This window comes from Hyla sarda, chromosome 1 (genome assembly GCF_029499605.1).
Source record: "Hyla sarda isolate aHylSar1 chromosome 1, aHylSar1.hap1, whole genome shotgun sequence".
In the NCBI taxonomy this organism is placed as follows: domain Eukaryota; kingdom Metazoa; phylum Chordata; class Amphibia; order Anura; family Hylidae; genus Hyla; species Hyla sarda.
This window is the reverse complement of record NC_079189.1, coordinates 450,916,912-450,944,894: the sequence shown is the minus strand read 5'-3', so window position 1 is coordinate 450,944,894 and position 27,983 is coordinate 450,916,912. Positions and strand designations below refer to the sequence as shown.

Here is a 27,983-nt window from a genome sequence, read left to right as displayed (position 1 = left end):
TGGAATTCACTGTGCGCCGAATGACTGGGTTCCGCGCCGGAGATTGTGGGGGTCCCCAGCGTTGGGACCCCCGCGATCTAACATCTTATCCCCTATCCTTAAGATAGTGGATAAGATGTTTGGGGCGGAGGACCCCTTTAACCACTTAGGGACCAAGGGCGTACAGGTACGCCTTCACTCCCTGGTACTTAAGGACCAATGGTGTACCTGTACCGGACTGGGGTGACTGCTGATATCTATCAGCAGGCACCCCGTGCAAATACCCAGGGGGGGTTCTGAGACCCCCCATGTCGGCGATTCCGGGTGACCAGGAAAATAAAGGGGATCGGGGTTGTCCAAGACACCCACGATCCCCCTGAAGGGATAGGAGTGAGGTGGCAGGGGTACCACCCCTCCTATCAGAAGTGACGACCAATAGCAGATCGGGCTTATCCACTGTTGTCCGGGCAGAACGGGACCAGCGCCGAAGGTCCACTTACTTATCGGCGGTGGTTTCAGAGGACGGCTATGCTGCTCCCTGGATCATACGGAAGCCGGTGAGTTGCCTAGTAGTAATGAGTGGCATTGCCCATATTCGAATTCGTGATATTTCGCAAATATATAGATGAATATTCGTCCTGTATTAGCGAATTTCCCATATTCATTATATTTGCATATGTGAATATTCGTGAATTTGAGGAAGAAAACAGTGAGGGGGTGGGGAATTTCGACTATATAGCGAATATAGACGCAAATTTGCGATAAAAAAATTGAAATGCGAATATTCGCACCCAACACTCTTTCCTTGCAACATCTGGAGGGCTACAGTTTGGAGAACACTATACAGTGGTCTCTAAACTGTAGCCCTCCAGATGTTGCAAAACTACAACTCCCAGCATGCCCAGACAGCTGTTTGCTGTCTGGGCATGCTGGGATTTGTAGCTTTGCAACATCTGGAGGGCCACAGTTTGGATATCACTGTGCAGTGGTCTCTAAAGTGTAGCCCTCCAGATGTTGCAAAAACTGCAAATACCAGCATGCCCAAACAGCTGTCTCGGCCTGCTGGGAGATGTAGTTGCGTACCTCCAGCTGTTGCATAACTACATCTCCCAGCATGCCCTAAGGTGATCAGTACATGCTGGGAGTTGTAATTTTGCAACAGCTGGAGGTACACTGGTTGGAAAATACTGAGTTAGGTAACAGAACCTAACTGAAGGTTTTCCAACCAGTGTGCCTCCAGCTGTTGCAAAAGTACAACTCCCAGCATGCACGGTCTGTCAGTACATGCTGAGAGTTGTAGTTTTGAAACAGTTGTAGGTCTGCTACTGTAATTTTTCATTTGCACAGCCCACTGTTCCAAAGATCTGTCAAACGCCAGTGGGGTGCAAATGCTCACTGCACCCCTTATTAAATTCTGTGAAGTGTGTAGTTTCCAAAATGGGGTCACATGTGAGGGGGTTCACTGTTCTGGCACAACGGGGGGGGCTTTGTAAACGCACATGGCCCCTGACTTCCATTCCAGACAAATTCTCTCTCCAAAATCTCAATGGCGCTCCTCCTCTTCTGAGCATTGTAGTTTGCCAGCAGAGCACTTTACATCCACACATGGGGTTTTTCCATACTCAGAAGAGATGGTGTTACAAATTTTGGGGGTCATTTTCTCCTATTATCCCTTGTAAAAATTAAAAAAAATTTCATTTACAAATTTAAGTAACAAAAAGTTGTCAAACACCTGTGAGGTGTTAAAGCTTACTGGACCCCTTGTTACATTCCTTGAGGGGTGTAGTTTCCAAAATAATATGCCATGTGGGTTTCTTTTTGCTATTCTGGCACCATAGGGGCTTCCTAAATGCGACATGCCCCCCAAAAACCATTTCAGCAAAATTTGGTTTCCAAAAGCCAAATGTGACTCTTTCATTTCTGAGCATTGTAGTGTGCCAGCAGTGCACTTGATGTCCACACATGGGGTATTTCCAAACTCAGAAGAGAAGGGGTTACAAATTTAGGGGGGCATTTTTCCTATTACCCCTTGTAAAAAAAAAAAAAAGTAAAATTTGGGGGAAAAACATTTTAGTGAAAAAATATCAATTTCATTTGCACATCCATCTTTAACGAAAAGTCGTCAAAACACCTGTGGGGTGTCAAGGCTCACTGTTTTTATTTTATTTTTTTTATTTTATTTTTTATTTTTTTTGCTGTCCTGGCACCGTAGAGGCTCCTTAAATGTGACATGCCCCCAAAAACCATTTCAGAAAAACTCCTCCAAAATCCCATTGTTGCTCCTTCCCTTCTGAGCCCTCTACTGCGCCCGCCGAACACTTGACATACACATATGAGGTATTTCCTTACTCGAGAGAAATTGGGTTACAAATTTTGAGAGGATATTTCTCCTTTTACCCCTTGTAAAAATTCAATAACTGGGTCTACAAGAACATGCCAGTGTAAAAAAAATGAAGATTATGTATTGGTATCATGACACATATATGGTTGACTTGCCCGGCCCTTGATGATTTCTGGGCACAGATGCTCGATATTACGTCGCGGCAAGTGGACAGAAACATTGCCAAGACATCAGAGGTGCTTCTCCTCTCCATCCTTCCCCCTTCCCTGCCTAATCATCAATCCAAACTATTACACTTCCTCTTAACCCCTTAAGGACTCAGCGTTTTTCCGTTTTTGCATTTTTTCCTCATCACCTTCTAAAAATCATAACGCTTTCAATTTTGCACATAAAATTCCATATGATGGCTTATTTTTTGCGCCACCAATTCTACTTTGCAGTGATATTAGTCATTTTACCCAAAAATCCACGGCAAAACAGAAAATAAATTCATTGTGCGACAAAATAGAATTTTTTAAAAATGTTGTAACTTTTGGGGGCTTCCGTTTCTACGCAGTGCATTTTTCGGTAACAATAACACCTTATCATTATTCTATAGGTCCATTCAGTTAAAATGATACCCTACTTATATAGGTTGGATATTGTGGTACTTCGGAAAAAAATCCTAAATACATGCAGGAAAACTTCTATGTTAAAAATTCTCATCTTCTAACCCCTATAACTTTTTTCTTTTTCCTCTTGCACCGTGTTCTGAAGTTTTTATCGGTACCATTTTTGTATTGATCGGACTTTTTTTTGATCGCTTTTTATTCATTTTTTCAAGATATAAAAAGTGACCAAAAATACACTATTTTGGACTTTTGATTTTTTTTGCGCGTACGCTATTGACCGTGTGATTTAATTAACAATATATTTTTATCGTTCGGACATTTCCGTATGCGGCGATACCACATATGTTTATTTTTATTTACACAGGTTTTTTTTATGCAGTGCTATAGCTCCCATAGGGACCTATAACACTGCACACACTGATCTCTTATGCTGATCCCTGCAAAGCCATAGCTTTGCACGGATCAGTGAGATAGGGGCTCGATTGCTCAAACCTGCAGCTCAGGCTTGGAGCAATCAAACCCCGATCGGACGCCATGGAGACAGGTAAGGAGACCTCCGCCTGCGTCCCAGCTGATCGGAACATCGCGATTTTATCACGATTTCCCGATCAGCCCGACTGAGCTGCCGGGAAGCGTTTACTTTCACTTTCAGACGCGGTGTTCAACTTTGACCGCCGCGTCTGAAGGGTTAATAGCGCGCAGCACAACGATCGGTGCCGCGGGCTGTTAGCAGCTATGAATAGCAGCCGGGACCGACCCTGTGTGATGCGGGGTCACGCCGGGCGTACAGGTATGCCCTGAGTCCTTAAGAGGTTAATAGCGGCCTGGTCGGTTATTCCACGCCTCTGGAAATCACCCTAACCCTCTCGTCCTGGCTTTGGGAAGTCTCCTACATTTGTAGAATGGAGGAATTGTCGGCGGACACTAAACACAACATAGACAAGTTTCATCATATATGGGGCCCTTGGTTACAATTTGTCGCATCTCCCGACTTCCTCTCATTGCACACTACCCACAGTCCATAGCATTCAGGCCGCCTTTGTATGCATACTGTTGGTGGTGTTCAGCCGTGGAGCCCTCAGGGTCGTTGGTGGATGGTCGGCCCGTGGGGTATGACGCTTTTGGACTTGCCTGTTACTCTCCTTTTCTCCTCCCACTCCACACCTCCCTCTCTCCTTCCCTGCTACTTCCACTTCCTTGTCTCCTTCTACCCTTTTCTCTCTGTCTCTCCTGCTGGAGCATCCATGTCCAGCCAAGTTGATCCCCATCCGCCCTCGTGGGTAGTGATGATCCATCCTGACTCCATCTAATCTGTGCGGTCTCACTATGATTATCCAATTCTAACTGGGATATTTGTACTGAGTATGATGTACCTGGATGATGTACACTGCTGATTTCTATCATTGTATTGTTCTGTTCTACGCATTATTCTGTTGTACGAGTTTATGAAAAAATCTTTAATAATCTTTTCTTTAAAAAAAAAAAAAAGAACATTTTGAATTTTCTCCTTCAATTTACTGCTATTCCTTTGAAACACCTAAAGGGTTAACAAACCTTTTAAATGTCATTTTGAATACTTTGAGGGGTGCAGCTTTTTTAATGGGGTCATTTATGGGGTATTTCTAATATGAAAGCCCTTCAAACCTAAACTGGTCCATGAAAAATTCCGATTTTGAAAATTTTGTGAAAAATTGGAAAATTGATGCTGAATTTTGAAGCCCTCTGATCTCTTCCAGAAGTGAAAACATGTCAACTATATGATGCAAACATTAAGTAGACATGTTGTATTTGTGAATCAAAATATTATTTATTTGGAATATCTATTTTCCTTACAAGCAGAGAACTTTTTTCATAAAATTTTGGAATTTTCACCAAGAAATGATGCAAGTATCGACTATATTTTACCACTAACATAAAGTAGAATATGTCACGAAATAACAGTCTCGGAATCAGAATGAAAGGTAAAAGCACCCCAGAATTATTAATGCTTAAAGGGGTATTCCAGGCCAAAACTTTTTTCTATATATCAACTGGCTCCGGAAAGTTAAACAGATTTGTAAATTACTTCTATTAAAAAATCTTAATCCTTCCAATAGTTATTAGCTTCTGAAGTTGAGTTGTTCTTTTCTGTCTAACTGCTCTCTGATGACTCACGTCTCGGGAGCTGTGCAGTTCCTATGGGGATATTCTCCCATCATGCACAGCTCCCGGGACGTGACATCATCATTGAGCAGTTAGACAGAAAACTTCAGAAGCTAATAATTATTGGAAGGATTAAGATTTTTTAATAGAAGTAATTTACAAATCTGTTTAACTTTCCGGAGCCAGTTGATATATATATAAAAAAAAGGTTTTGCCTGGAATACCCCTTTAAAGTGACAGTGGTCAGATGTGCAGTGGTCAGATGCTCTGGTCTTACAATTAAACTTGGCCTGGTCCTTAACCCCTCAAGGACCAGGCACGTATGAGTACATCCCTGGGTATTAAGGACCAGGCACGTATGAGTACGGGCGGCTTGCGAAACCGGACGCCTGCTGAAATCGTTCAGCAGGCGTCCGAGGCAAACGCTGCCCCTCCCCCCGGGTCTCTGGTGACCCGATCAGCCTGGAAAATAGTGATGATCTAACCTGTCAGTGACAGCCCAGATCATCTTGCAGGGTAGGAGTGAGGTCGCAGTGCTGCAATCTCCTCCTATCCCCTGCCATTAGTCAGACTGATTCTGACCAATGGCAGAGCAGGACAGTGGGTAGCCATGGCAACCCCCCGTTCTGCCCACCCCTGGATGTCGTGGGGAACATGGGGAGAAGGTGGAGGTCGGTACCTGCAGGAGAAGATGCCTGGGAACAGCTGATCATCTCTGCAGACTGTTGGATCCTGGCTCAGGTAGGAAAGCGACGTGGGGTGGGGTAATGAAAGTGAAAGTAATGTGATCTTTACTGTAGCAACCACTAGGAAGGCCAAACTGCAACTCCCAGCATGCCCAGACAGCCAAAGGCGGTCTGGGCATGCTGGGAGTTGTAGTTTTGCAACATCTGGAGGGTCACAGTTTGGTGACCACTGTTACAGTGGTGCCCAAACTGTAGCCCTCCAGATGTTGCTAAACTACAACTCTCAACATGCCTAGACTGCCCAGGCATGCTGGGAGTTGTAGTTCTGTAACATCTGTCCCTTCAGATTTTGCAATTTTCATGAATTTTTTGAAAATTGCTGCTGTACTTTGAAGCCCTCAAATTTTTTCAAAAAGTAAAAATATGTCCATTTTATGATGCCAACATAAAATAGACATATTGTATTTGTGAATCAATATAACATTTATTTGGAATATCAATTTTCCTTACAAGTAGAGAGCTTCAAAGTTAGAAAAATGCAAGATTTTCGAAATTTTCATGAAATTTTGGGATTTTTCACCAAAAAAGGATGCAATGACGAAAATTTACCACCAAAATAAAGTAGAATATGTCACGAAAAAACAATATCAGAATATTCGGTGAAAGCGTTTTAGAGATATTAATTCTTAAAGTGACAGTGGTCAGATGTGCAAAAAAACGGTCTGGTCCTACAGTGAAAATTGGCCTGGTCCTTAAGGGGTTAACCCCTTGGGGACGGAGCCCATTATAACACTAAGGACGGGAGCATTTTTTGCAAATCTGACCACTATCACTTTAAGCATTAATAACTCTGGGATGCTTTTACTTATAAATTTCATTCCGAGATTGTTTTTTCGTGAAATATTCTACTTTATGTTAGTGGTTAATATGTGTCGGTACTTGCATCATTTCTTGGTGAAAAATTTCAGGAAAAAATAGAAAATTTAGCATTTTTCTAACTTTGAAGCGCTCTGCTTTTAAGGAATATACAATATGTCTACTTTACGTTTGCATCATAAAGTTGACAGGTTTTAACTTTTTGAAGACATCAGAGGGCTTCAAAGTATAGCAGCAATTTTCCAATTTTTCCCAAAAATGTCAAAATCTGAATTTTTCAGGGACCAGTTAAGTTTAGAAGTGAATTTGAGGGTCTTTATGTTTTAAATTCCCTATAATGGACCCAATTATGAAAACTGCACCCCTCAAAGTATTCAAAATGACATTCAAAAAGTTTGTAAAAGGGGTACTCTGGTGAAAACCTTTTTTCTTTTAAATCAACTGGTGGCAGAAAGTTAAACGTATTTGTAAATTACTTCTATTAAAAAATCTTAAACCTTCCAGTACTTATTAGCTGATGAATGCTACAGAGGAAATTCCTTTCTTTTTGGAACACTGATGACATCACGAACACAGTGCTCTCTGCTGACATCTCTGTCCATTTTAGCAACCATGCATAGCAGATGCATAGCAGATGTATGCTAAGTGCAGCATGGTGGCTCAGTGGTTAGCACTGCTGCCTTGCAGTGCTGGGGACTTGGGTTCAAATCCCACTAAGGACAACAATAAATAAAGCATTATTATTATTCTAATAACGTCAGCAGAGAGAACTGTGGTCGTGATGTCATCAGAGAGCATTTCAAAAAGAAAAGAATTTCCTCTGTAGTATTCAGCAGCTAATAAGTACAGGAAGGATTAAGGTTTTTTTAATAGAAGTAATTTACAAATCTGTTTAACTTTCTGCCACCAGTTGATTTAAAAGAAAAAAAGGTTTTCACCGGAGTACCCCTTTAACCCTCTAGGTGTTTCAAAGGAATAACAGCAAAATGGAGGAGAAAAGTCAAAATCTAAATTTTTTACACTAAAATGTTATTGTAGCCCCATTTTGTTTTTTCATTTTACAAGTGGTAAAAGGTAAAATGGCCCCCCAAAACTTGTAATTCATTTTCTCTCGAGTAAGGAAATACCACATATGTGGATGTAAAGGGCTCTGTGGGTGCACTAGAGGGCTCAGAAGGGAAGGAGCGACAATGGCATTATGGAGAGCGAACTTTGCTGAAATAGTTTTGGGGGGGCATGTCGCATTTAGGAAGCCCCCATGATGCCAGAACAGTATAAAAAAAAAAAACACATGGCATACAATTTTGGAAACTACACCCTTCAAGGAATGTAACAAGGGGTATAGTGAGCCTTAACACCCCACAGGTGATTGACAAACTTTCGTTAAAGTGGGACGTGGAAATGAAAATTTTTATTTTTAACACTAAAATGCTGGTGTTACCCCAAACTTTTCATTTTCACAAGGAGTAATAGGAAAAAATTCCCCACAAAATTTGTAACCCCATTGTGGATGCAGGGGTGTGGAAATAAAAAAGAAAACTACTTGTCCAAGGGACTAAAGCGGAACACAATCTACTTGTCCCTCAAGAAAATCCACTTGTCCTGGTAGATGAAATAATTTCAACCAAAATAGTCTGATCCCCCCACTAGACCACCAGGGATGGATAGAAGATCCCTTTAGACACTGCTGACAGCGGTGATCTAATGGTTTAATAGGCGATCGCAGCATGCCAGGCTATTAGAGGCGGGAGAGCTCTAGCTCCTTTTACACCCGAGGCAAGCCCAGAAAAGTCTAGATGTAACTTTTTGAATCACCTTATAAAAAATTTCTCATATGAAGTGACCAAAAATGAGCAATTCTGGACTATTTTTAATATTTACACCGTTCACCGTACGGTTTAATTAACATTATATTTTAACCCCTTAAGGACCGAGCCCTTTTTCACCTTAAGGACCGGAGCGTTTTTTGCAATTCTGACCACTGTCACTTTAAACATTAATAACTCTGGAATGCTTTTAGTTATCATTCTGATTCCGAGATTGTTTTTTCGTGACATATTCTACTTTAACTTAGTGGTAACATTTTATGGTAACTTGCATCCTTTCTTGGTGAAAAATCACCAAATTTGATAAAAAAAATGAAAATTTTGCATTTTTCTAACTTTGAAGCTCTCTGCTTGTAAGGAAAATGGATATTCAAAATATATTTTTTTTGGGTTCACATATACAATATGTCTACTTTATGTTTGCATCATAAAATTTATGAGTTTTTACTTTTGGAAGACACCAGAGGGCTTCAAAGTTCAGCAGCAATTTTGACATTTTTCACAAAATTTTCAAACTCGCTATTTTTCATGGACCAGTTCACGTTTGAAGTGGATTTGAAGGGCCTTCATATTAGAAATGCCCCATAAAAGACCCCATTATAAAAACTACACCCCCCCAAAGTATTCAAAATGACATTCAGTAAGTGTATTAACCCTTTAGGTGTTTCACAGGAATAGCAGCAAAGTGAAGGAGAAAATTCAAAATCTTCATTTTTTACACTCGCATTTTCTTGTAGACCCAATTTTTTAATTTTTACAAGGGGTAAAAGGACAAAATTTTTACTTGTATTTGTAGCCCAATTTCTCTCGAGTAAGCACATACCTCATATGTCTATGTTAATTGTTCAGCGGGCGCAGTAGAGGGCTCAGAAGGGAAGGAGCGTCAAATGGTTTTTGGGGGGCATGTCACCTTAAGGAAGCCCCTATGGTGCCAGAACAGCAAAAAAACACACATGGCATACCATTTTGGAAACTAGACTCCTCAGGGAACGTAACAAGGGGTAAAGTGAACCTTAATACCCCACAGGTGTTTCACGACTTTAGCATATGTAAAAAAAATTATATTTTTTTTACCTAAAATGCTTGGTTTCCCAAAAATTTTACATTTTTAAAAAGTGTAATAGCAGAAAATACCCCCCAAAATTTGAAACCCAATTTCTCCCGATTCAGAAAACACCCCATATGGGGTTGAAAATTGCTCTGCTGGCGCACTACAGGTCTCAGAAGAGAAGGAGTCACATTTGGCTTTTTGAAAGCAAATTTTGCTCTGGGGGCATGTCGCATTTAGGAAGCCCCTATGGTGCCAGAACAGCAAAAAAAAAACACATGGCATACCATTTTGGAAACTAGACCCCTCGGGGAACGTAACAAGGGGTAATGTGAACCTTAATACCCTACAGGTGTTTCACGACTTTTGCATATGTAAAAAAAAATTTTTATTTTTTACCTAATATGCTTGGTTTCCCAAAATGTTAACATTTTTAAAAAGGGTAATAGCAGGAAATACCCCCCCAAATTTGAAGCCCAATTTCTCCCGATTCAGAAAACACCCCATATGGGGGTGAAAAGTGCTCTGCTGGCGCACTACAGGTCTCAGAAGAGAAGGAGTCACGTTTGGCTTTTTGAAAGCAAATTTTGCTCTGGGGGCATGCCGCATTTAGGAAGCCCCTATGGTGCCAGGACAGCAAAAAAAAAAAACACATGGCATACCATTTTGGAAACTAGACCCCTCGGGGAACGTAACAAGGGGTTAAGTGAACCTTTATACCCCACAGGTGTTTTATGACTTTTGTATATGTAAAAAAAAAAAATTTTTTTTTTTACCTAAAATGCTTGTTTTCCCAAAAATTTTACATTTTTAAAAAGGGTAATAGCAAAAAATACCTCACAAAATTTGAAGCCCAATTTCTCCCGAGTACGGCGATACCCCATATGTGGCCCTAAACTGTTGCCTTGAAATACGACAGGGCTCCAAAGTCAGAGTGCCATGCGCATTTGAGGCCTAAATTAGGGATTGCATAGGGGTGGACATAGGGGTATTCTACGCCAGTGATTCCCAAACAGGGGGCCTCCAGCTGTTGTAAAACTCCCAGCATGCCTGGACAGTCAGTGGCTATCTGGCAATACTGGGAGTAGTTGTTTTGCAACAGCTGGAGGCTCCGTTCTGGAAACAGTGGCGTACCAGACGTTTTTCATTTTTATTGGGGAGGGGAGGGGGGCTGTGTAGGGGTATGTATATATGTAGTGTTTTTTTACTTTTTATTTTATTTTGTGTTAGTGTAGTGTTTTTAGGGTACAGTCACACGAGCGGGGGTTCACAGTAGTTTCTCGCTGGCAGTTTGAGCTGCGGCAGAAAATTTGACGCAGCTCAAACTTGCAGCCGGATACTTACTGTAATCCTCCGCCCATGTGAGTGTACCCTGTACGTTCACATTGGGGGGGGGGGAACATCCAGCTGTTGCAAAACTACAACTCCCAGCATGGACGGTCTATCAGTGCATGCTGGGAGTTGTAGTTTTGCAACCGCTGGAGGCTCCATTTTGGAAACAGTGACGTACCAGACGTTTTTCATTTTTATTGGGGAGGGGAGGGGGGCTGTGTAGGGGTATGTGTATATGTAGTGTTTTTTACTTTTTATTTTATTTTGTGTTAGTGTAGTGTTTTTAGGGTACAGTCGCATGGGCGGGGGGTTCACAGTAGTTTCTCGCTGGCAGTTTGAGCTGCGACAGAAAATTTGCCACAGCTCAAACTTGCAGCCGGATACTTACTGTAATCCTCCGCCCATGTGAGTGTACCCTGTACATTCACATTGGGGGGTGAAACATCCAGCTGTTGCAAAACTACAACTCCCAGCATGTACGGTCTATCAGTGCATGCTGGGAGTTGTAGTTTTGCAACAGCTGGAGACACACAGGTTGTGAAACACCGAGTTTGGTAACAAACTCAGTGATTTGCAACCAGTGTACTTTCAGCTGTTGCAAAAGCTACAACCCCCAGCATGTACGGACAGCGGAAGGGCATGCTGGGTCTTGTAGTTATGCAACAGCCGGAGGCATACTACATTGGCTGGGGATGCTGGGGATTGTAGTTATGCAACAGCTGGAGACACACTGGTTTACTACTTAACTCAGTGTGCCTTCAGGGCATGCTGGGAGTTGTAGTTATGCAACCACCAGATGCACCACTACAACTCCCAGCATGCACTTTAGCTGATTGTGCAAGCTGGGAGTTGTAGTTACACAACAGCTGAAGGTACACTTTTACATAGAAAGAATGTGCCTTCAGCTGTTGCAAAACTACATAAGGGCATGCTGGGAGTTGTGGTGGTCTGCCTCCTGCTGTTGCATAACTACAGCTCCCAGCATGCCCTTGTTGCATGCTGGGAGCTGTTGCTAAGCAACAGCAGGAGGCTGTCACTCACCTCCAACGATCCAGCAGCACAGGTCAGTCCCTCGTCGTCTCCGCCGCCGCTGCTCCTGGGGCCCCGATCCCAACAGGGACGCCGGGGATCGGGGTCCCCAGCACCGGGGGTCGTCTTCCCGCTCACGTCCTCCGGAAGAGGGGCGAAGCGGGTTGCGGGAGTGACACCCGCAGCAGGTGCCCTGATTGGTCGGCCGGTAATCCGGCCGACGAATCAGGGCGATCGTGAGGTGGCACCAGTGCCACCTCACCCCTGCTGGCAATGGCTGTTCGGGGCCGTCTCTGACGGCCCCGATCAGCCAGTAATTCCGGGTCATCGGGTCACTGGAGACCCGATTGACCCGGAATCTGCCGCAGATCGCTGGACTGAATTGTCCAGCGATCTGCGGCAATCGCCGACATGGGGGGACATAATGACCCCCCTGGGCGATATGCCGGGATGTCTGCTGAACGATTTCAGCAGGCATCCGGCTCCCCTCCGGCTAGCGGTGGGGGCCGGAAATGCTCAGGGCGTATCCATATGCCCTCGGTCCTTAAGGACTTGGAAACGGGGGAGTATGGATACGCCCTATGTCCTTAAGGGGTTAATAGCCTGGACATTTCCACATGCAGCGATACCACTTATGTTTATTTTTGTACATTATTTTTATTTAAAGAAAATTGGAAACTTTCATTAGGAAAGGGGCTTATTCACGTATATACGCACTTTTAAAAATATTTTTATCACTATTTTTCAGTCTCAATAGGGACTTATGTGTTACTGGGGGGGTGTTCTGCTTCTCCAGTTTATGTGCTGCATTTTGTGTCAGAAAATGCTGGAAGTTGCATTTAGTTACTAGGTAACTACAACTCCCAGCATGCCCTGATACAGCTTATGGTTGTGTGGGTGTTGCAGCATGTTGCACTGTATAGTAGGACAGGTAAGGTTATTGTGTTACATGCTGGGAGTTGTAGTTTTGGTTTGTGTCAGCTGCAGAGCCATAGTCTGTGTCAAGGAATACTGGGAATTGCAGTTAGTAACTACAACTCCCAGCATGCCCTAATGCAGCCTATGGCTCTGCAGCTGACCCGAACCAAAACTACAACTCCCAGCATGTTACACTTTATAGTTCTACAGTTTAGGTTATGGTCCAACATGCTGGGAGCTGTAGTTTTGGTTCGGGCGTGTTTGCGTGCATCTGTGGGGCTCTTGGTCGGCGGGCGAGTATGAAGGGTGGGATTCTGGGGGCGCAGCTTAGTGCGGGTGCCACTGAAAATAAATAAAATTAGATGGCACAACTGCCCTAATGCCCGACGTGACAGTCCGCTCCTATACAAAACATTCATGTATACACATATCATACATGCACCAGCCACTGCCCCCATATCATACATACACACACCCCCGCCACTGCCCCCCCCACATCATACATTACGTACACACATACACTCACACCATACATATACATCATACATATGCACACATCATACATACACCCGCCGCTGCCCCCCCACACATCATACATTACATACACACATCACACTTAGACATCATACACACATCACACATAGACAGACTTCATACACACATCACACATACACTCACACCATACATATGCACACATCATACATCACATACATACACACATCCCACTTAGACATCATACATTACATACACATCACACATACACTCACACCATACATATACACCAGTGTTTCCCAACCAGGGTTCTTCCAGCTGTTGCAAAACTACAACTCCCAGCATGCCGAGGGCATGCTGGGAGTTGTAGTTTTGCAACAGCTGGAGGCACCCTGGTTGGGAAACACTGATATACACCATACATATGCATACATCATACATACACCTGCCGCTGCCCACCCCACATCATACATCACATACATACACACATCACACTTAGACATCATACACACATCATACATTACATACACATCACACAGACAGACATCATACATTACATACACATCCCACATAGACAGACATCATACACACATCATACATTACATACACATCATACAGACAGACATCATACATACATTATACATTACATACACATCACACAGACAGACATCATACATTACATACACATCACACAGACAGACATCATACACACATCATACATTACATACACATCACACAGACAGACATCATACACACATCATACATTACATACACATCACATATAGACAGACATCATACACACATCATACATTACATACACATCACACAGACAGACATCATACATACATTATACATTACATACACATCACACAGACAGACATCATACATTACATACACATCACAGACAGACATCATACACACATCATACATTACATACACATCACACAGACAGACATCATACATACATTATACATTACATACACATCACACAGACAGACATCATACATTACATACACATCACACATACAGACATCATACAAACATCATACATTACATACACATCACACATAGGCAGACATCATACACACATCATACATTACACACACATTACACACAGAGAGAATAATACACACATCATACATTACATACACATCACACACAGACAGACCTCATACACACATCATACATTGCATACACATCACACACAGAGAGACATCATACACACATCATACATTACATACACATCACACACAGACAGACCTCATACACACATCATACATTACATACACATCACACATAGACAGACATCATACACACATACACTCACACCATACATATGCACACATCATACATCACATACATACACACATCACACTTAGACATCATACACACATCATACATTTCATACACATCACAGACAGAGAGAATCATACACACATCATACATTACATACACATCACACACAGACAGACATCATACACACATCATACATTACATACACACTCATAGACAGACATCATACACACATCATACATTACATACACATCAAACACAGACAGACATCATACACACATCATACATTACATACACATCACACACAGACAGACATCATACCTTACATACACATCCCACATAGACAGACATCATACACACATCACATATAAACTCACACCATACATATACACCAGTGTTTCCCAACCAGGGTGCCTCCAGCTGTTGCAAAATCACAACTCCCAGCATGCCCAGGGCATGCTGGGAGTTGTAGTTTTGCAACAGCTGGAGGCACCCTGGTTGGGAAACACTGATATACACTATACATATGCACACATCATACATACACCTGCTGCTGCCCACACATCATACATTACATACACTCACACCATACATATACAACCACCCTTCCTGCCGCCGCCTGCATTCTCGGCCTCCTCACCTGAGCCGGCCATGAGTGGACATCAGAGCTGTAGTCACCGCCGGTGTGAGGTGAGATTTCCGTCCTCCCCCTCACCCCCCGCTCTGTGTTTTCCCCGTGCAAACTAGCAACCTCCCCGTGGTGGATTAGGTCCTGTGGAGACAGATCAGGGGGAGAGATAGAGCTGTGTGCGGGGGATGGAGCTGTGCACGGAGCTGTCTACATTCTTTTTCTCACCCTGCTGTGTCTTCTGAGCTGCGTCCTCCATCCTCCGGGAGGGGAGATAAGGGGGCTCTGCAGTCAGCTGGAGGCCGCCGCCCCCTCCATACACTCTGAGTGCCGGTGTGAGGTTTAGACTTCCATCGGCTCCTGCGCCTCACACCGACATTAAAGAAAAATAAGGGGGAAGTCGGTCTGTCCCTGCTATCCCGATACAGGGCTAAATCTATAAACAATTCACCTGCCCGGTGCCCAAAACTACTTGTCCCGGGCGTCGGGCGATAGGATTTCCACATCCCTGTGGATGTAAAGTGGTCTGTGGGCACACTAGAGGGCTCAAAAGGGAAGGAGCAACATTGGGCTTTTGGAGAGCGAATTTTGCTGAAATGATTTTTGGGGGGCATGTTGCATTTAGGAAGCCCCCATGATGCCAGAACAGTAAAAAAAAAAAAACACATGGCATACTATTTTGGAAACTACACCCCTTAAGGAACGTAACAAGGGGTATAGTGAGCCTTAACACCCCACTTCTGTAAAATTGGGACGTAAAAAAATAAAAATGTTTAACTTCATTTCTCCTGAGAATGGAAATACCCCATGTGTGGATGTAAAGTGCTTTGTGGGCGAACTACAATGCTCAGAAGAGAAGGAGCGCCATTGCGCTTTTGGAGAGAGAATTTGGTTGGAATGGAAGTCGGGAGCCATGTGTGTTTACAAAGCCCCCCGTGGTGCCAGAACAGTGGAACCCCCCACTAGGGATCAACATATTATCGGCTGATATTCACGATTTTGGACGTTATTGGTATCGGCAATTACCTTGGGCGGGGGTGCTGTGAGCCGGGTTGTGTCGCCGGGGGGGGATAAATAGCCGTTAACTTATACCGGAATATGTGTAGTTTCCAAAATGGGGTCACATGTGGAGGGGGTCCACTGTTCTGGCACCATGGGGGCTTTGTAAACGCACATAGCCTTCAATTCCAGCTTAATTCTCTCTCAAAAAGCCCAATGGTGCTCCTTCTCTTCTGAGCATTGATGTTCGTCCGCAGAACACTTTACATTCACATATGGGGTAGATTCTTACTCAGAAAAAATGGGGTTACCAATTTTGGGAGGCTTTTTTCCTATTACCCCTTGTGAAAATGAAAAATTTGGGGTAACGTCAGCATTTTAGGGGGGAAAAACACATTTTTAATCTTCATGTCCAACTTTAACGAAAATTTGTCAGAGACCTGTGGGGTGTTAAGGCTCACTATACCCCTTGTTACGTTCCGTGAGGGGTGTGGTTTCCAAAATGGGGTCAAATGTTTTTTTTTTTTTGTTCATGTCAGAACTGCTGTTACTACCAGCCACCCCTGTGCAAATCACCAATTTAGGACTCAAATGTACATGGCGCTCTCTCACTCCTGAGCCATGTAGTTCATCCGCAGAGCATTTTACGTCCACATATGGGGTATTTCCGTACTCGGAAGAAATTGCGTTAGAGAATTTGGAGGTCTTTTTCTCCTTTTACCTCGTGTGAAAATGAAAAGTATAATGCAACACCAGCATGTTAGTGTAAAAAGTTAAATTTTTTTACACTAACATGCTGGTGTAGCCCCCAACATTACCTTTTCATAAGGAGTAAAAGATGAAAAATCCCCCCAAAATTTGTAACGCAATTTCTCCTGAATACGGAAATACCCCATAGGTGGCCCTAAACTGTTGCCTTGAAATACGACAGGGCTCCGAAGTGAGAGAGCACCATTTGCATTTGAGGCCTAAATGAGGATTTGCAATAGGGGCGGAACCGGATACAAGGATGGGGCTTATCTCCACCAAATCCCTACTGCAGTGTTTCCCAAACAGGGTGCCCGAGCTGTTGCAAGACTCCCAGCTTGTCAGGACAGTCAATGGCTGTGCGGCAATACTGGGAGTTGTTGTTTTGCAACAGCTGGAGGCTCTGTTTAGGAAACACTGCTGTATGAGACATTTTCCATTTTTATTGGGAGGGGGGATGGACGTGTAAGGGGGTGTATATGTAGTGTTTTATTTTGTGTTAGTGTAATGTAGTGTTTTTAGGGTTGAAGCAAAAGAAGAAATGATCCAGTGTAGTATAAATCCAACTTTATTCACGGCTCGAGTAAAATCAGTACAACAACCCAGGCATATCTATGTTATACTACATCCATTGCTTGCAGTGTTTTTAGGGTACATTCACACGGTTGGGTTCACAGTGAGTTTTCCGCTGGGAGTTTGAGCTGCAGCGGAAAATTTGCCACAGCTCAAACTTGTAGAAGGAGACCCACTGTAAACTTGCCCGTGTGAATGTACCTTGTACATTCACATTGGGACAGACCATACATGCTGGGAGTTGTAGTTTTGAAACAGCTGGAGGTACACTGGTGGGGAACCACTGAGTTAAGAAACAGACTCTAGCTCAGTGATTCCAACCTGTGTGCCTCCAGCTGTTGCAAAACTACAACTCCCAGCATGTACGGTCTCTGTCAGTGAATTTGAGCTGCAGCGGAAAATTTGCCACAGCTCAAACTTGTAGAAGGGGACCCACTGTAAACTTGCCCGTGTGAATGTACCTTGTATATTCACATTGGGACAGACCATACATGCTGGGAGTTGTAGTTTCACAACAGCTGGAGGCACACGGGTGTGAATCACTGGGTTAGGAACCACTCCAGCTCAGTGTTTCACAACCAGTGTGCCTACAGCTGTTGCAAAACTACAATTCCCAGCATGCCCAGACAGTCAGGGATGCTGCGAGTGTAGTTCTGCAATATCTGGCCCTTCAGATGTTGCAGAACTAGAACTCCCAGCATGCCTGGACAGTCTGGGCATGCTAGGAGCTGTAGTTATGCAACAACTGGGTAAGAACAGTTTGGAGACCGCAAAGTAGTGGTCTCCAAACTGTGGCCCTCCAAATGTTGCAAAACTACAACTCCAAGCATGCCCAGACTGTCCAGGCATGATGGGAGTTGTAGTTATGCAACATCTGAAGGGCCAGATATTGCAGAACTACACGCCCAGCATCCCTAACTGTCTGGGAATTGTAGTTTTGCAACATCTGGAGGGCCACAGTTTGGAGACCACTGTGTAGTGGTCTCTAAACTGTAGTCCTCCAGATGTTGCAAAACTACAACTCCCAGCATGCCCAGACAGTCAGTGCATGCTGAAAGTTTTAGTTTTGCAACATCTGGAGGACTACAGTTTAGAGACCACTACACAGTGGTCTCCAAACTGTGGCCCTCCAGATGTTGCAAAACTACAACTCCCAGCGTGCCCAGACAGCCTTTGGATGTCTGGGCATGCTGGGAGTTGTAGTTTTGCAGCTTTTAGAAGGCCACAGTGAAGATCTCTTACCACGATCTTCACTGCAGCCTTCTCCACCACCGCACTTTCCGGCCGCTGCTGCTCGGAGATGGCACCGCCGGTCTGCCAGGACTTCGATCGGCAGGGGAAATTAACTTTAAACAGCAGGGGAAAGGAGGAGGTGGCAACACTGCCACCTCGCTCCTATCCTTTAGGATGGTCTGAGTTGTCGGGCGATCGTGTCACCCAACCGGCGATTTGCGGCAATCGCTGACATGGGGGGGGGGGTCAGGACCCCCCTAGGCATTGGCACGATATCAGCAGTCATCCCAGTCCAATCACTGCCCGGCAAGCGGCACTGACCGGAAATGCGGAGGGCGTACGCCTTCCACCCTTATGTGAGGGGACGCGAGGGCGTATCCATACGCCCTCCGTCCCCAAGGAGTTAAGGGGTTAATAAATAAAAATAAAAAAGAAAATATATATATATATATATATATATATATATGTATATGAAGGCCTGAAAAAAAAGAAGCAATTTGATTGTTATGGGCAACTGGTCAACTCTTCCCTGCACAGGTTTTGATAAATCTTCCGGTTTATGTTAATTTTATGCCTTTCTGCTTTAGGTATGACTTTTTCATTATCAGTCAATCTGTGAGACAAGGCACAGTCTCTCCTACTCACTACAATGTTGTGTACGACAAAAATAACTTGAAACCTGACTACATGCAGAGACTGACATACAAACTTTGCCATCTATATTACAACTGGCCTGTGAGTATATAACCTTGTTTCTGGTGTTATAAGATATAGTACATGTTATAACATAAGTGACAATTACATTTTTTTTTTTTCCCCCACAGGGAGTTATCAGAGTTCCTGCACCTTGCCAGTATGCTCATAAGTTGGCATTTTTGGTTGGACAGAGTATACACAAAGAGCCACATCTGTCACTTGCTGATCGATTGTTCTACCTGTAAATTAATTGTAGAACTTGCTTGCAATTTCTATTGAGCTAAAGTTATACCTTAGGTTTCTATGTTATCACAGCTGCTCTTAATGAAGTTGGGGGAAAAAAACTGATACTGTATGTATCTATAACAGCTATGTTTTTCTTAATAGCATCTCAAGATAGGTACACACACAGTATTTTGGAAAGCATTTGGTGTTTATTTTGGACTGTATTTTGACCATTCATGACTGGTATACATCAGCATCCTGTCAAGCAGGATGCTGATGTGCGATATCAGCGGTCCCATTTGCTTTAATGGACCATGCTTAATCTACTAGCGTCTATGTTTGAACAATTTCACACAAGTATTTATTTACTTTGCCGGACTCAGAAGAGTTGTCTGCTTTGCTAAATAAATGTATACCTGAGGGTAATGGTCCAAACATCACTTGTTGACTACATTTGGACCATTAAAGGGGTACTCTGCCAAAAAGCATCTTATCCCATATCCAAGGATAGAGTATAAGATGTCTGATCGCAGGAGTCCTGCCGCTGGGGACTTCCGCGATCTCCGGGCCTGGAGCGGCAGCGTCTGGAACACGGAAGCTTGGAGCTTCTGTGTTAGTGATGTCACGCCCCCTCCATTTATGTCCATGGGAGAGGACGTGGCGGCTGTAGTCGGAATTTATCCGGCACAGAGTGTAGTTCGCTTCATGCACGGATGACTGGGGTGCCGCGATCAAACATCTTATTCCCTATGCTTTGGCTAGGGGATAAGATGTTTTTCAGCAGAGTACACCTTTAAAGTGAAATGGGCTGTTGGCGATACATGCCTATATACTTCAGCATTCCTATTTGATAAGATGTCGACTGTATACCAGTCAGCTATGGCGTAATCATGATCTGAATGTGGCCCAAAGGATCATCATTTTGTTTCCCTCTCAGCAGATAGATTTGTGTTAAGTTTTATAGGAGTTAAAGGAGAATGCTATGAAAAACAGCATGAACTAGAAGACAGTATCTCATCTCCACAGATTATGCATGAGAAGCTTAGAAATGTGAACAGTAAGAGGCTTGAATCACCAGTGTTTATAGCTTAATAGGTTTGTTTTTATAAAGATTTCTGTTGATTTACAGTTTGTTAAATGTACTTTATTATGTTACTGTGTTTAGTATAAAGGTGGTTCATTAAAACATTCTACGTGCATTGGTGTTTCTATTAATTTAGGTCAAATTTGAGTAAACATTTGAAATTGCTTCATAGTTTTTATGGTCTTAATGTCAGGTGATTTCTGTAGATATTGTCCCAGATTTATCAATCTGAGACAAAAAAAAGTGTCTGATTTGCCCATAGTAACCAATCATCTTTCATGAGCAATTAGAGAAATGAAAGCTAAGCTGTAATTGGTTGCTATCCGTGAGACAAAAAATCTGAAACATTTTTGTCTAAGACTCATGTGGATGGTAGATGTGGTAAAGTGACTGGGCATTGGCCGTGTAAGTACTGTAACAAACCCCGGGATCATTGACACATAGGAATTGCAGTCTTCGGGTTGAGACATGTGACACATTTCACACCTCACTCCAACACAGTAGTTTAAGGTTTAAAATTCACCACAGACAGTTTTTTTTTTCTTCATACAGTGCACATAACATACAAAATCAATACTGCTTGTCTAACTAAACATGATACAGTGTTCCTATTTGACTGTCTCCAATACATCATACAAGTCTCACCTGGTTTCTTTTTGAAGCTCCCAAAGGCCATTGTCTTACATGTTACTGTTGCCCACTGGGAGCCATCACCTAGGAAGCTCTTAAATTTCTTGATGAGCATCCCCAGGTGTTATTTTTTTTTTTATAATAATAAATCTTATTTAGATTTTACAAATTTACCAAACATCCGTACATTATTAAGGAAAAATAAAAAGACATCAATATCCCAAGGTGGTTTTTACTGAGCGTTAACAGCTCTTAGGCTGAAGTGGAGGTAGAGATGGGGAGCTGCCTCTAATGAATTTCAGAACAGAAGCTGGTGGAAATATTCTTCTTGGATATTCTGTTGCAGCAGGCTCCCATTGATTTCAATGAGATTCTGCTGCACTGTGTACAAGGCACAGGTGTGGAAATTCAAAATCAGGCCTCCACAGAAATAATTGGAGTATCTATCAACTCTATTAGTGGATTCAGCTCGAAAATGCATTGACATCTATTTGAGATGGCACATTTTCCGAGCAGTATCAATGCTGCCTTGTTTTGCCATTGCACGCGGTCTGCGGATTGTCCTCCTAAAAGTTTCTGGGCGGACATTTTGCAAAAAATACGCTGTGTCAACATACCCTATCTCTACTGCACCTTAATCTCGAATCCAGAGGCATAAAACTGCCTTCTTAAACAGTGCAGTCCATTAAAGGAAAGTCCAGTGTAGAACAACTTATCCCCTCTCCTAAGGAGGGGGATAAGTTTCAGATCGCGCTGGGGGCCCCCGGCTCACTGGCCAGAGAGCACATGCCGACCACCGCACAAAGTGGTGCCCGATAGGGCTGTATTAAGGGGGCGTTTCGGACGCCACTTTGTGGCACATGCTCTGGCCAGCAAGCTGGGGGCCCCAGCTGTTGGGACCCCCCCATGTGCTGAAACTTATCCCCTATCCTTAGGAGATAAGTTGTTCTACAGTGTACTACTCCTTTACCATAACACCAGCCTTATAAAGACTTTGTAAGGCAAGTTTTAAACAACTATGGGGGGTGATTTATCAAAACTTGTGCAGAGGAAAAGTTGCCCATAACAACCAATTATATTGCTCCTTTGATTTTTAACAAGGCCTCTGCAAAATGAAAGGGATCTTATTGGTAGATGCTATGGGCAAATTTTCCTTTCCACTGGTTTTGATAAATCTCCCCCCAATATGGTTCTAGTTTTAATCTTATTGTATATATTGAGGTGGTATTGGGGGACTTAATAGTCCAATACCTGCAACTCTTCTGCCCATGTTCCTATAAAATACTTTCCGATATCTGTACATTCATGCAAGAACACAGCTTAGTAAGCCACAGAGCCCTTGTAAAAGGAAGAAAGGAAAAAAAACCACACAGGGCGCTAAAAATCTTTTAGACAGTCAAATGAATGGAAGTGGATAGTTTTGTGCTCACCTGGAAAGGAACGCAAAAGATTTGCGCATGTAACGCAAATTTGTGGGTGAAAAGGTGCCAGTTCTCGTAGAGGGTGCGATGCCGTGGGGTGATGGATGGAGGCTGTAATCCGTCCACAAATAGTGCTGTAAGGAAGTGGATTAAAAAAAAACCTGTAGGCGCAGATTTCTCCAGAGATAGCAGGCAAAAAGATATATTTAAATTCAAATATCTTTTATTAAGAAGTCCAATGATACGTTTCAGGTACGACCCTTCCTCAGATTGGTATAACATAACAGAGTTCTGAGAGGGTATATATACACGAACAAACTCAGAAAAAAAATGCCAAAATTAGGCGGGTGCAATTAACATATCGAATAAAAACAATACATAAAAATAAACAGAATAATGGTAAAAAAATTAGGATGCTGGGGAACAAGTAACAGATTACTAAATGAAAAGAACGGATTTTAGATGAAAAATAAGGAATACATCATAAAAGAATTCACGGAATAAACGGAAGTGATGTTTCGGAACAGTGTGGAGGCTTGACCCACACGCCAATGGAATAGCATCTTGTATTTCAACAACTCGAGAATGAGGCTTGAAGTATTCGGCTTTCCAGGGTGCAGAATACAGATCATTGTTCAAAATAGCGGAAAAAAGGAAAAACTGAATTAAATGACCATAAAAATGATGAGTGGCATAAACAATACTTCAATTGAATCTTAGAACTGATGAAAATAAATGCATGAGATATTGCCGATTGATGCATTGTGTAGGGAACTGTGTTTGATGCATTGCCGTATTGGTTATAGCCGGGAGATACAAACACAATTCCCTAACACAATGCATCAATCAGCAATATCTCATGCATTTATTTTCATCAGTTCTAAGATTCAATTGAAGTATTGTTTATGCCACTCATCATTTTTATGGTCACTTAATTCTGTTTTTTCTTTTTTCCGCTATGTTGAACAATGATCTGTATTCTGCACCCTGGAAAGCTGAATACTTCAAGCCTCATTCTCGTGTTGTTGAAATACGAGATGCTATTCCATTGGCGTGCGGGTCAAGCCTCCACATCACTGTTCCGAAACATTACTTCTGTTTATTCCGTGAATTCTTTTATGATTTATTCCTTATTTTTCATCTAAAATCCATTCTTTTCATTTAGCAATCTGTTACTTGTTTCCCAGCATCATAATTTTTACCATTATTCAGTTTATTTTTATGTATTCTTGTTTTTATTCATTATGCTAATTAATTGCACCCGCCTAAATTTGGCGTTTTTTTCTGAGTTTGTGTATATATACCCTCAGAACTCTGTTATGTTATAACAATCTGAGGAAGGGTCGTATCTGAAACGCGTCATTGGTCTTCTTAATAAAATATATTTGAATTTAAATATATCTTTTTGCCTGCTATCTCTGGAGAAATCTGCGCCTACAAAGCCCTTGTAACTCACCACAGACTAAAATATAAATATATAAAATTATAGTTTATATAAAAATCTAATTATTATGACCACCTTATAAGTATATAATACATTAGCATCTGTTGCCTATTTTGGTTATACAATACAATAAGGATAACTTTTTTGTGAAGAGATTCACCAAAAATAAATTAGGGCAATATTTAGCAGACAGTATATGGGTTATTTTGATTCAATGTCCACATAGTCCATCCTGTATGATGATTAACAGAAGTGTATGTCAGATAGTCCCCACAACTGTATGTTCGGCATATACTCTTTATTGGCCGTTTTACAGATATAGACTGCAGATCAAACTGTGCCAAAGAATATATATATATATATAATATATATATATATATATATATATATATATATATATATATATTTATTTATTTTTTTTCATTAACTGGTGCCTGAAAGTTACACAGATCTGTAAAATACTTCCATTTAAAAATCTTAATCCTTCCAATAGTTATCAGCTGCTGTATGTTCCAGAGGAAGTTCTTTTCTTTTTGAATTTCCTTTCTGTCTTACCACAGTGCTCACTGCTGACACCTCTGTCCATGTCAGGAACTGTCCAAAGCGGGAGCAAATCCCCATAGCAACCCTATCCTGCTCTAGACAGTTCCTGACATGAGCAGAGGTGTCAGCAGAGAACACTGGTCAGACAGAAAAGAAATTCAAAAAGAAAAGAACTTCCTCTGGAACATACAGCAGCTGATAACTCCTAAAAGGATTAAGTGTTTTAAATGGAAGTGATTAACAAATAATGTATAAGTTAAAAATAACTTTCTGGCACCAGTTGATTTAAAAAAAAAAAAAAATGTTTTCCACCAGAGTAAATTTCCATAAAGTCTTTGACATTGGAAATTGGTATGAGTTCTTATAAGTGGTGTTTTTAATGTCTATAACATTAACCCCTTAAGGACCACGCCATTTTACACCTTAAGGACCGGAGCGTTTTTTGCAATTCTGACCACTGTCACTTTAAACATTAATAACTCTGGAATGCTTTTAGTTATCATTCTGATTCCTAGATTGTTTTTTTTTGTGACATATTCTACTTTAACTTAGTGGTAAAATTTTATGGTAACTTGCATCCTTTCTTGGTGAAAAATACCCAAATTTTATGAAAAAAATGAAAATTTAGCATTTTTCTAACTTTGAAGCTCTCTGCTTGTAAGGAAAATGGATATTCAAAATATATATTTTTTGGGTTCACATATACAATATGTCTACTTTATGTTTGCATCATAAAATGTATGAGTTTTTACTTTTGGAAGACACCAGAGGGCTTCAAAGTTCAGCAGCAATTTTGAAATTTTTCACAAAATTTTCAAACTCACTATTTTTCAGGGACCAGTTCAGTTTTGAAGTGGATTTGAAGGGTCTTCATATTAGAAATACCACATAAAAGACCCTATTATAAAAACTACACCCCCCAAAGTATTCAAAATGACATTCAGTAAGTGTATTAACCCTTTAGGTGTTTCACAGGAATAGCAGCAAAGTGAAGGAGAAAATTCAAAATCTTCATTTTTTACACTCGCATGTTCTTGTAGACCCAATTTTTGAATTTTTGCAAGGGGTAAAAAGGAGAAAATTTTTACTTGTATTTGAAACCCAATTTCTCTCGAGTAAGCACATACCTCATATGTCTATGTTAATTGTTCGGTGGGCGCAGTAGAGGGCTCAGAAAGGAAGGAGCGACAAATGGTTTTTGGGGGGCATGCCGCATTTAGGAAGCCCCTATGGTGCCAGGACAGCAAACAAAAACACATGGCATACCATTTTGGAAACTAGACCCCTCAGGGAACGTAACAAGGGGTAAAGTGAACCTTAATACCCCACAGGTGATTCACGACTTTTGCATATGTAAAAAATATATATATATTTTTTACCTAAAATGCTTGGTTTCCCAAAAATTTTACATTTTTAAAAAGGGTAATAGCAGAAAATACCCCCCAAAATTTGAAGCCCAATTTCTCCCGATACAGAAAACACCTCGCATGGGGGTGAAAAGTGCTCTGCTGGCGCACTACAGGTCTCAGAAGAGAAGCAGTCACATTTGGCTTTTTGAAAGCAAATTTTGCTCTGGGGGTATGCCGCATTTAGGAAGCCCCTATGGTGCCAGAACAGCAAAAAAAAAAACATGGCATACCATTTTGGAAACTAGACCCCTCGGGGAACGTAACAAGGGGTAATGTGAACCTTAATACCCTACAGGTGTTTCACGACTTTTGCATATGTAAAAAAAATATATATTTTTTTTTACCTAAAATGCTTGGTTTCCCAAAAATTTTACATTTTTAAAAAGGGTAATAGCAGAAAATACACCCCAAAATTTGTTAGGCAATTTCTCCCGAGTACGGCGATACCCCATATGTGACCCTAAACTGTTGCCTTGAAATACGACAGGGCTCCAAAGTGAGAGCGCCATGCACATTTGAGGCCTAAATTAGGGACTTGCATAGGGGTATTCTACACCAGTGATTCCCAAACAGGGTGCCTCCAGCTGTTGTAAAACTCCCAGCATGCCTAGACAGTCAACGGCTATCTGGCAATACTGGGAGTAGTTGTTTTGCAACAGCTGGAGGCTCCGTTTTGGAAACAGTGGCGTACCAGACGTTTTTCATTTTTATTGGGGAGGGGAGGGGGGCTGTGTAGGGGTATGTGTATACGTAGTGTTTTTTATTTTATTTTGTGTTAGTGCAGTGTAGTGTTTTTAGGGTACAGTCGCACGGGCGGGGGTTCACAGTAGTTTCTCGCTGGCAGTTTGAGCTGCGGCCGAAAATTTGACGCAGTTCAAACTTGCAGCCGGATACTTTACTGTAATCCTGTTTACTTTACACTGTAATCCTCCGCCCATGTGAGTGTACCCTGTACGTTCACATTGGGGGGGGGAGGCATCCAGCTGTTGCAAAACTACAACTCCCAGCATGTACGGTCTATCATTGCATGCTGGGAGTTGTAGTTTTGCAACCGCTGGAGGCTCCGTTTTGGAAACAGTGGCGTACCAGACGTTTTTCATTTTTATTGGGGAGGGGGGCTGTGTAGGGGTATGTGTATATGTAGTGTTTTTTACTTTTTATTTTGTGTTAGTGCAGTGTAGTGTTTTTAGAGTACAGTCGCACGGGCGGGGGGTTCACAGTAGTTTCTTGCTGGCAGTTTGAGCTGCGGCAGAAATGTTGCCGCACCTCAAACTTGCAGCCGGATACTTACTGTAATCCTCCGCCCATGTGAGTGTACCCTGTACATTCACATTGGGGGGGGGACGGACGGACATCCAGCTGTTGCAAAACTACAACTCCCAGCATGTACGGTCTATCAGTGCATGCTGGGAGTTGTAGTTTTGCAACAGCTGGAGGCACACTAGTTGTGAAGCACCGAGTTTGGTAACAAACTCAGTGATTTGCAACCAGTGTGCCTTCAGCTGTTGCAAAAGCTACAACCCCCAGCATGTACGGACAGCGGAAGGGCATGCTGGGTCTTGTAGTTATGCAACAGCTGGAGGCATACTACATTGGCTGGGGATTGTAGTTATGCAACAGCTGGAGACACACTGGTTTGCTACTTAACTCAGTGTGCCTTCAGCTGTTGCAAAACTACAACTCCCAGCAGTCACCGACAGCCAACAGGCATGCTGGGAGTTGTAGTTATGCAACCACCAGATGCACCACTACAACTCCCAGCATGCACTTTAGCTGAT

General features: G+C 42.3%; 1 protein-coding gene across 3 annotated transcripts in view; it reads left to right on the top strand.

Moving 5' to 3' along the window:
- Positions 1 to 20,873, top strand: part of PIWIL1 (piwi like RNA-mediated gene silencing 1) — a 394,474-nt gene extending 373,601 nt beyond the window's left edge. For all 3 annotated transcript variants that reach the window (XM_056533540.1, XM_056533559.1, XM_056533548.1), the window contains exons 20-21: positions 19,341 to 19,488; positions 19,578 to 20,873. In XM_056533540.1, the coding sequence (XP_056389515.1) occupies positions 19,341 to 19,488; positions 19,578 to 19,694 (265 nt within the window). In that variant the 3' untranslated portion in view covers positions 19,695 to 20,873. The remainder of the gene's footprint in view (positions 1 to 19,340; positions 19,489 to 19,577) is intronic.
- The last annotated feature ends 7,110 nt before the right edge of the window (positions 20,874 to 27,983 follow it).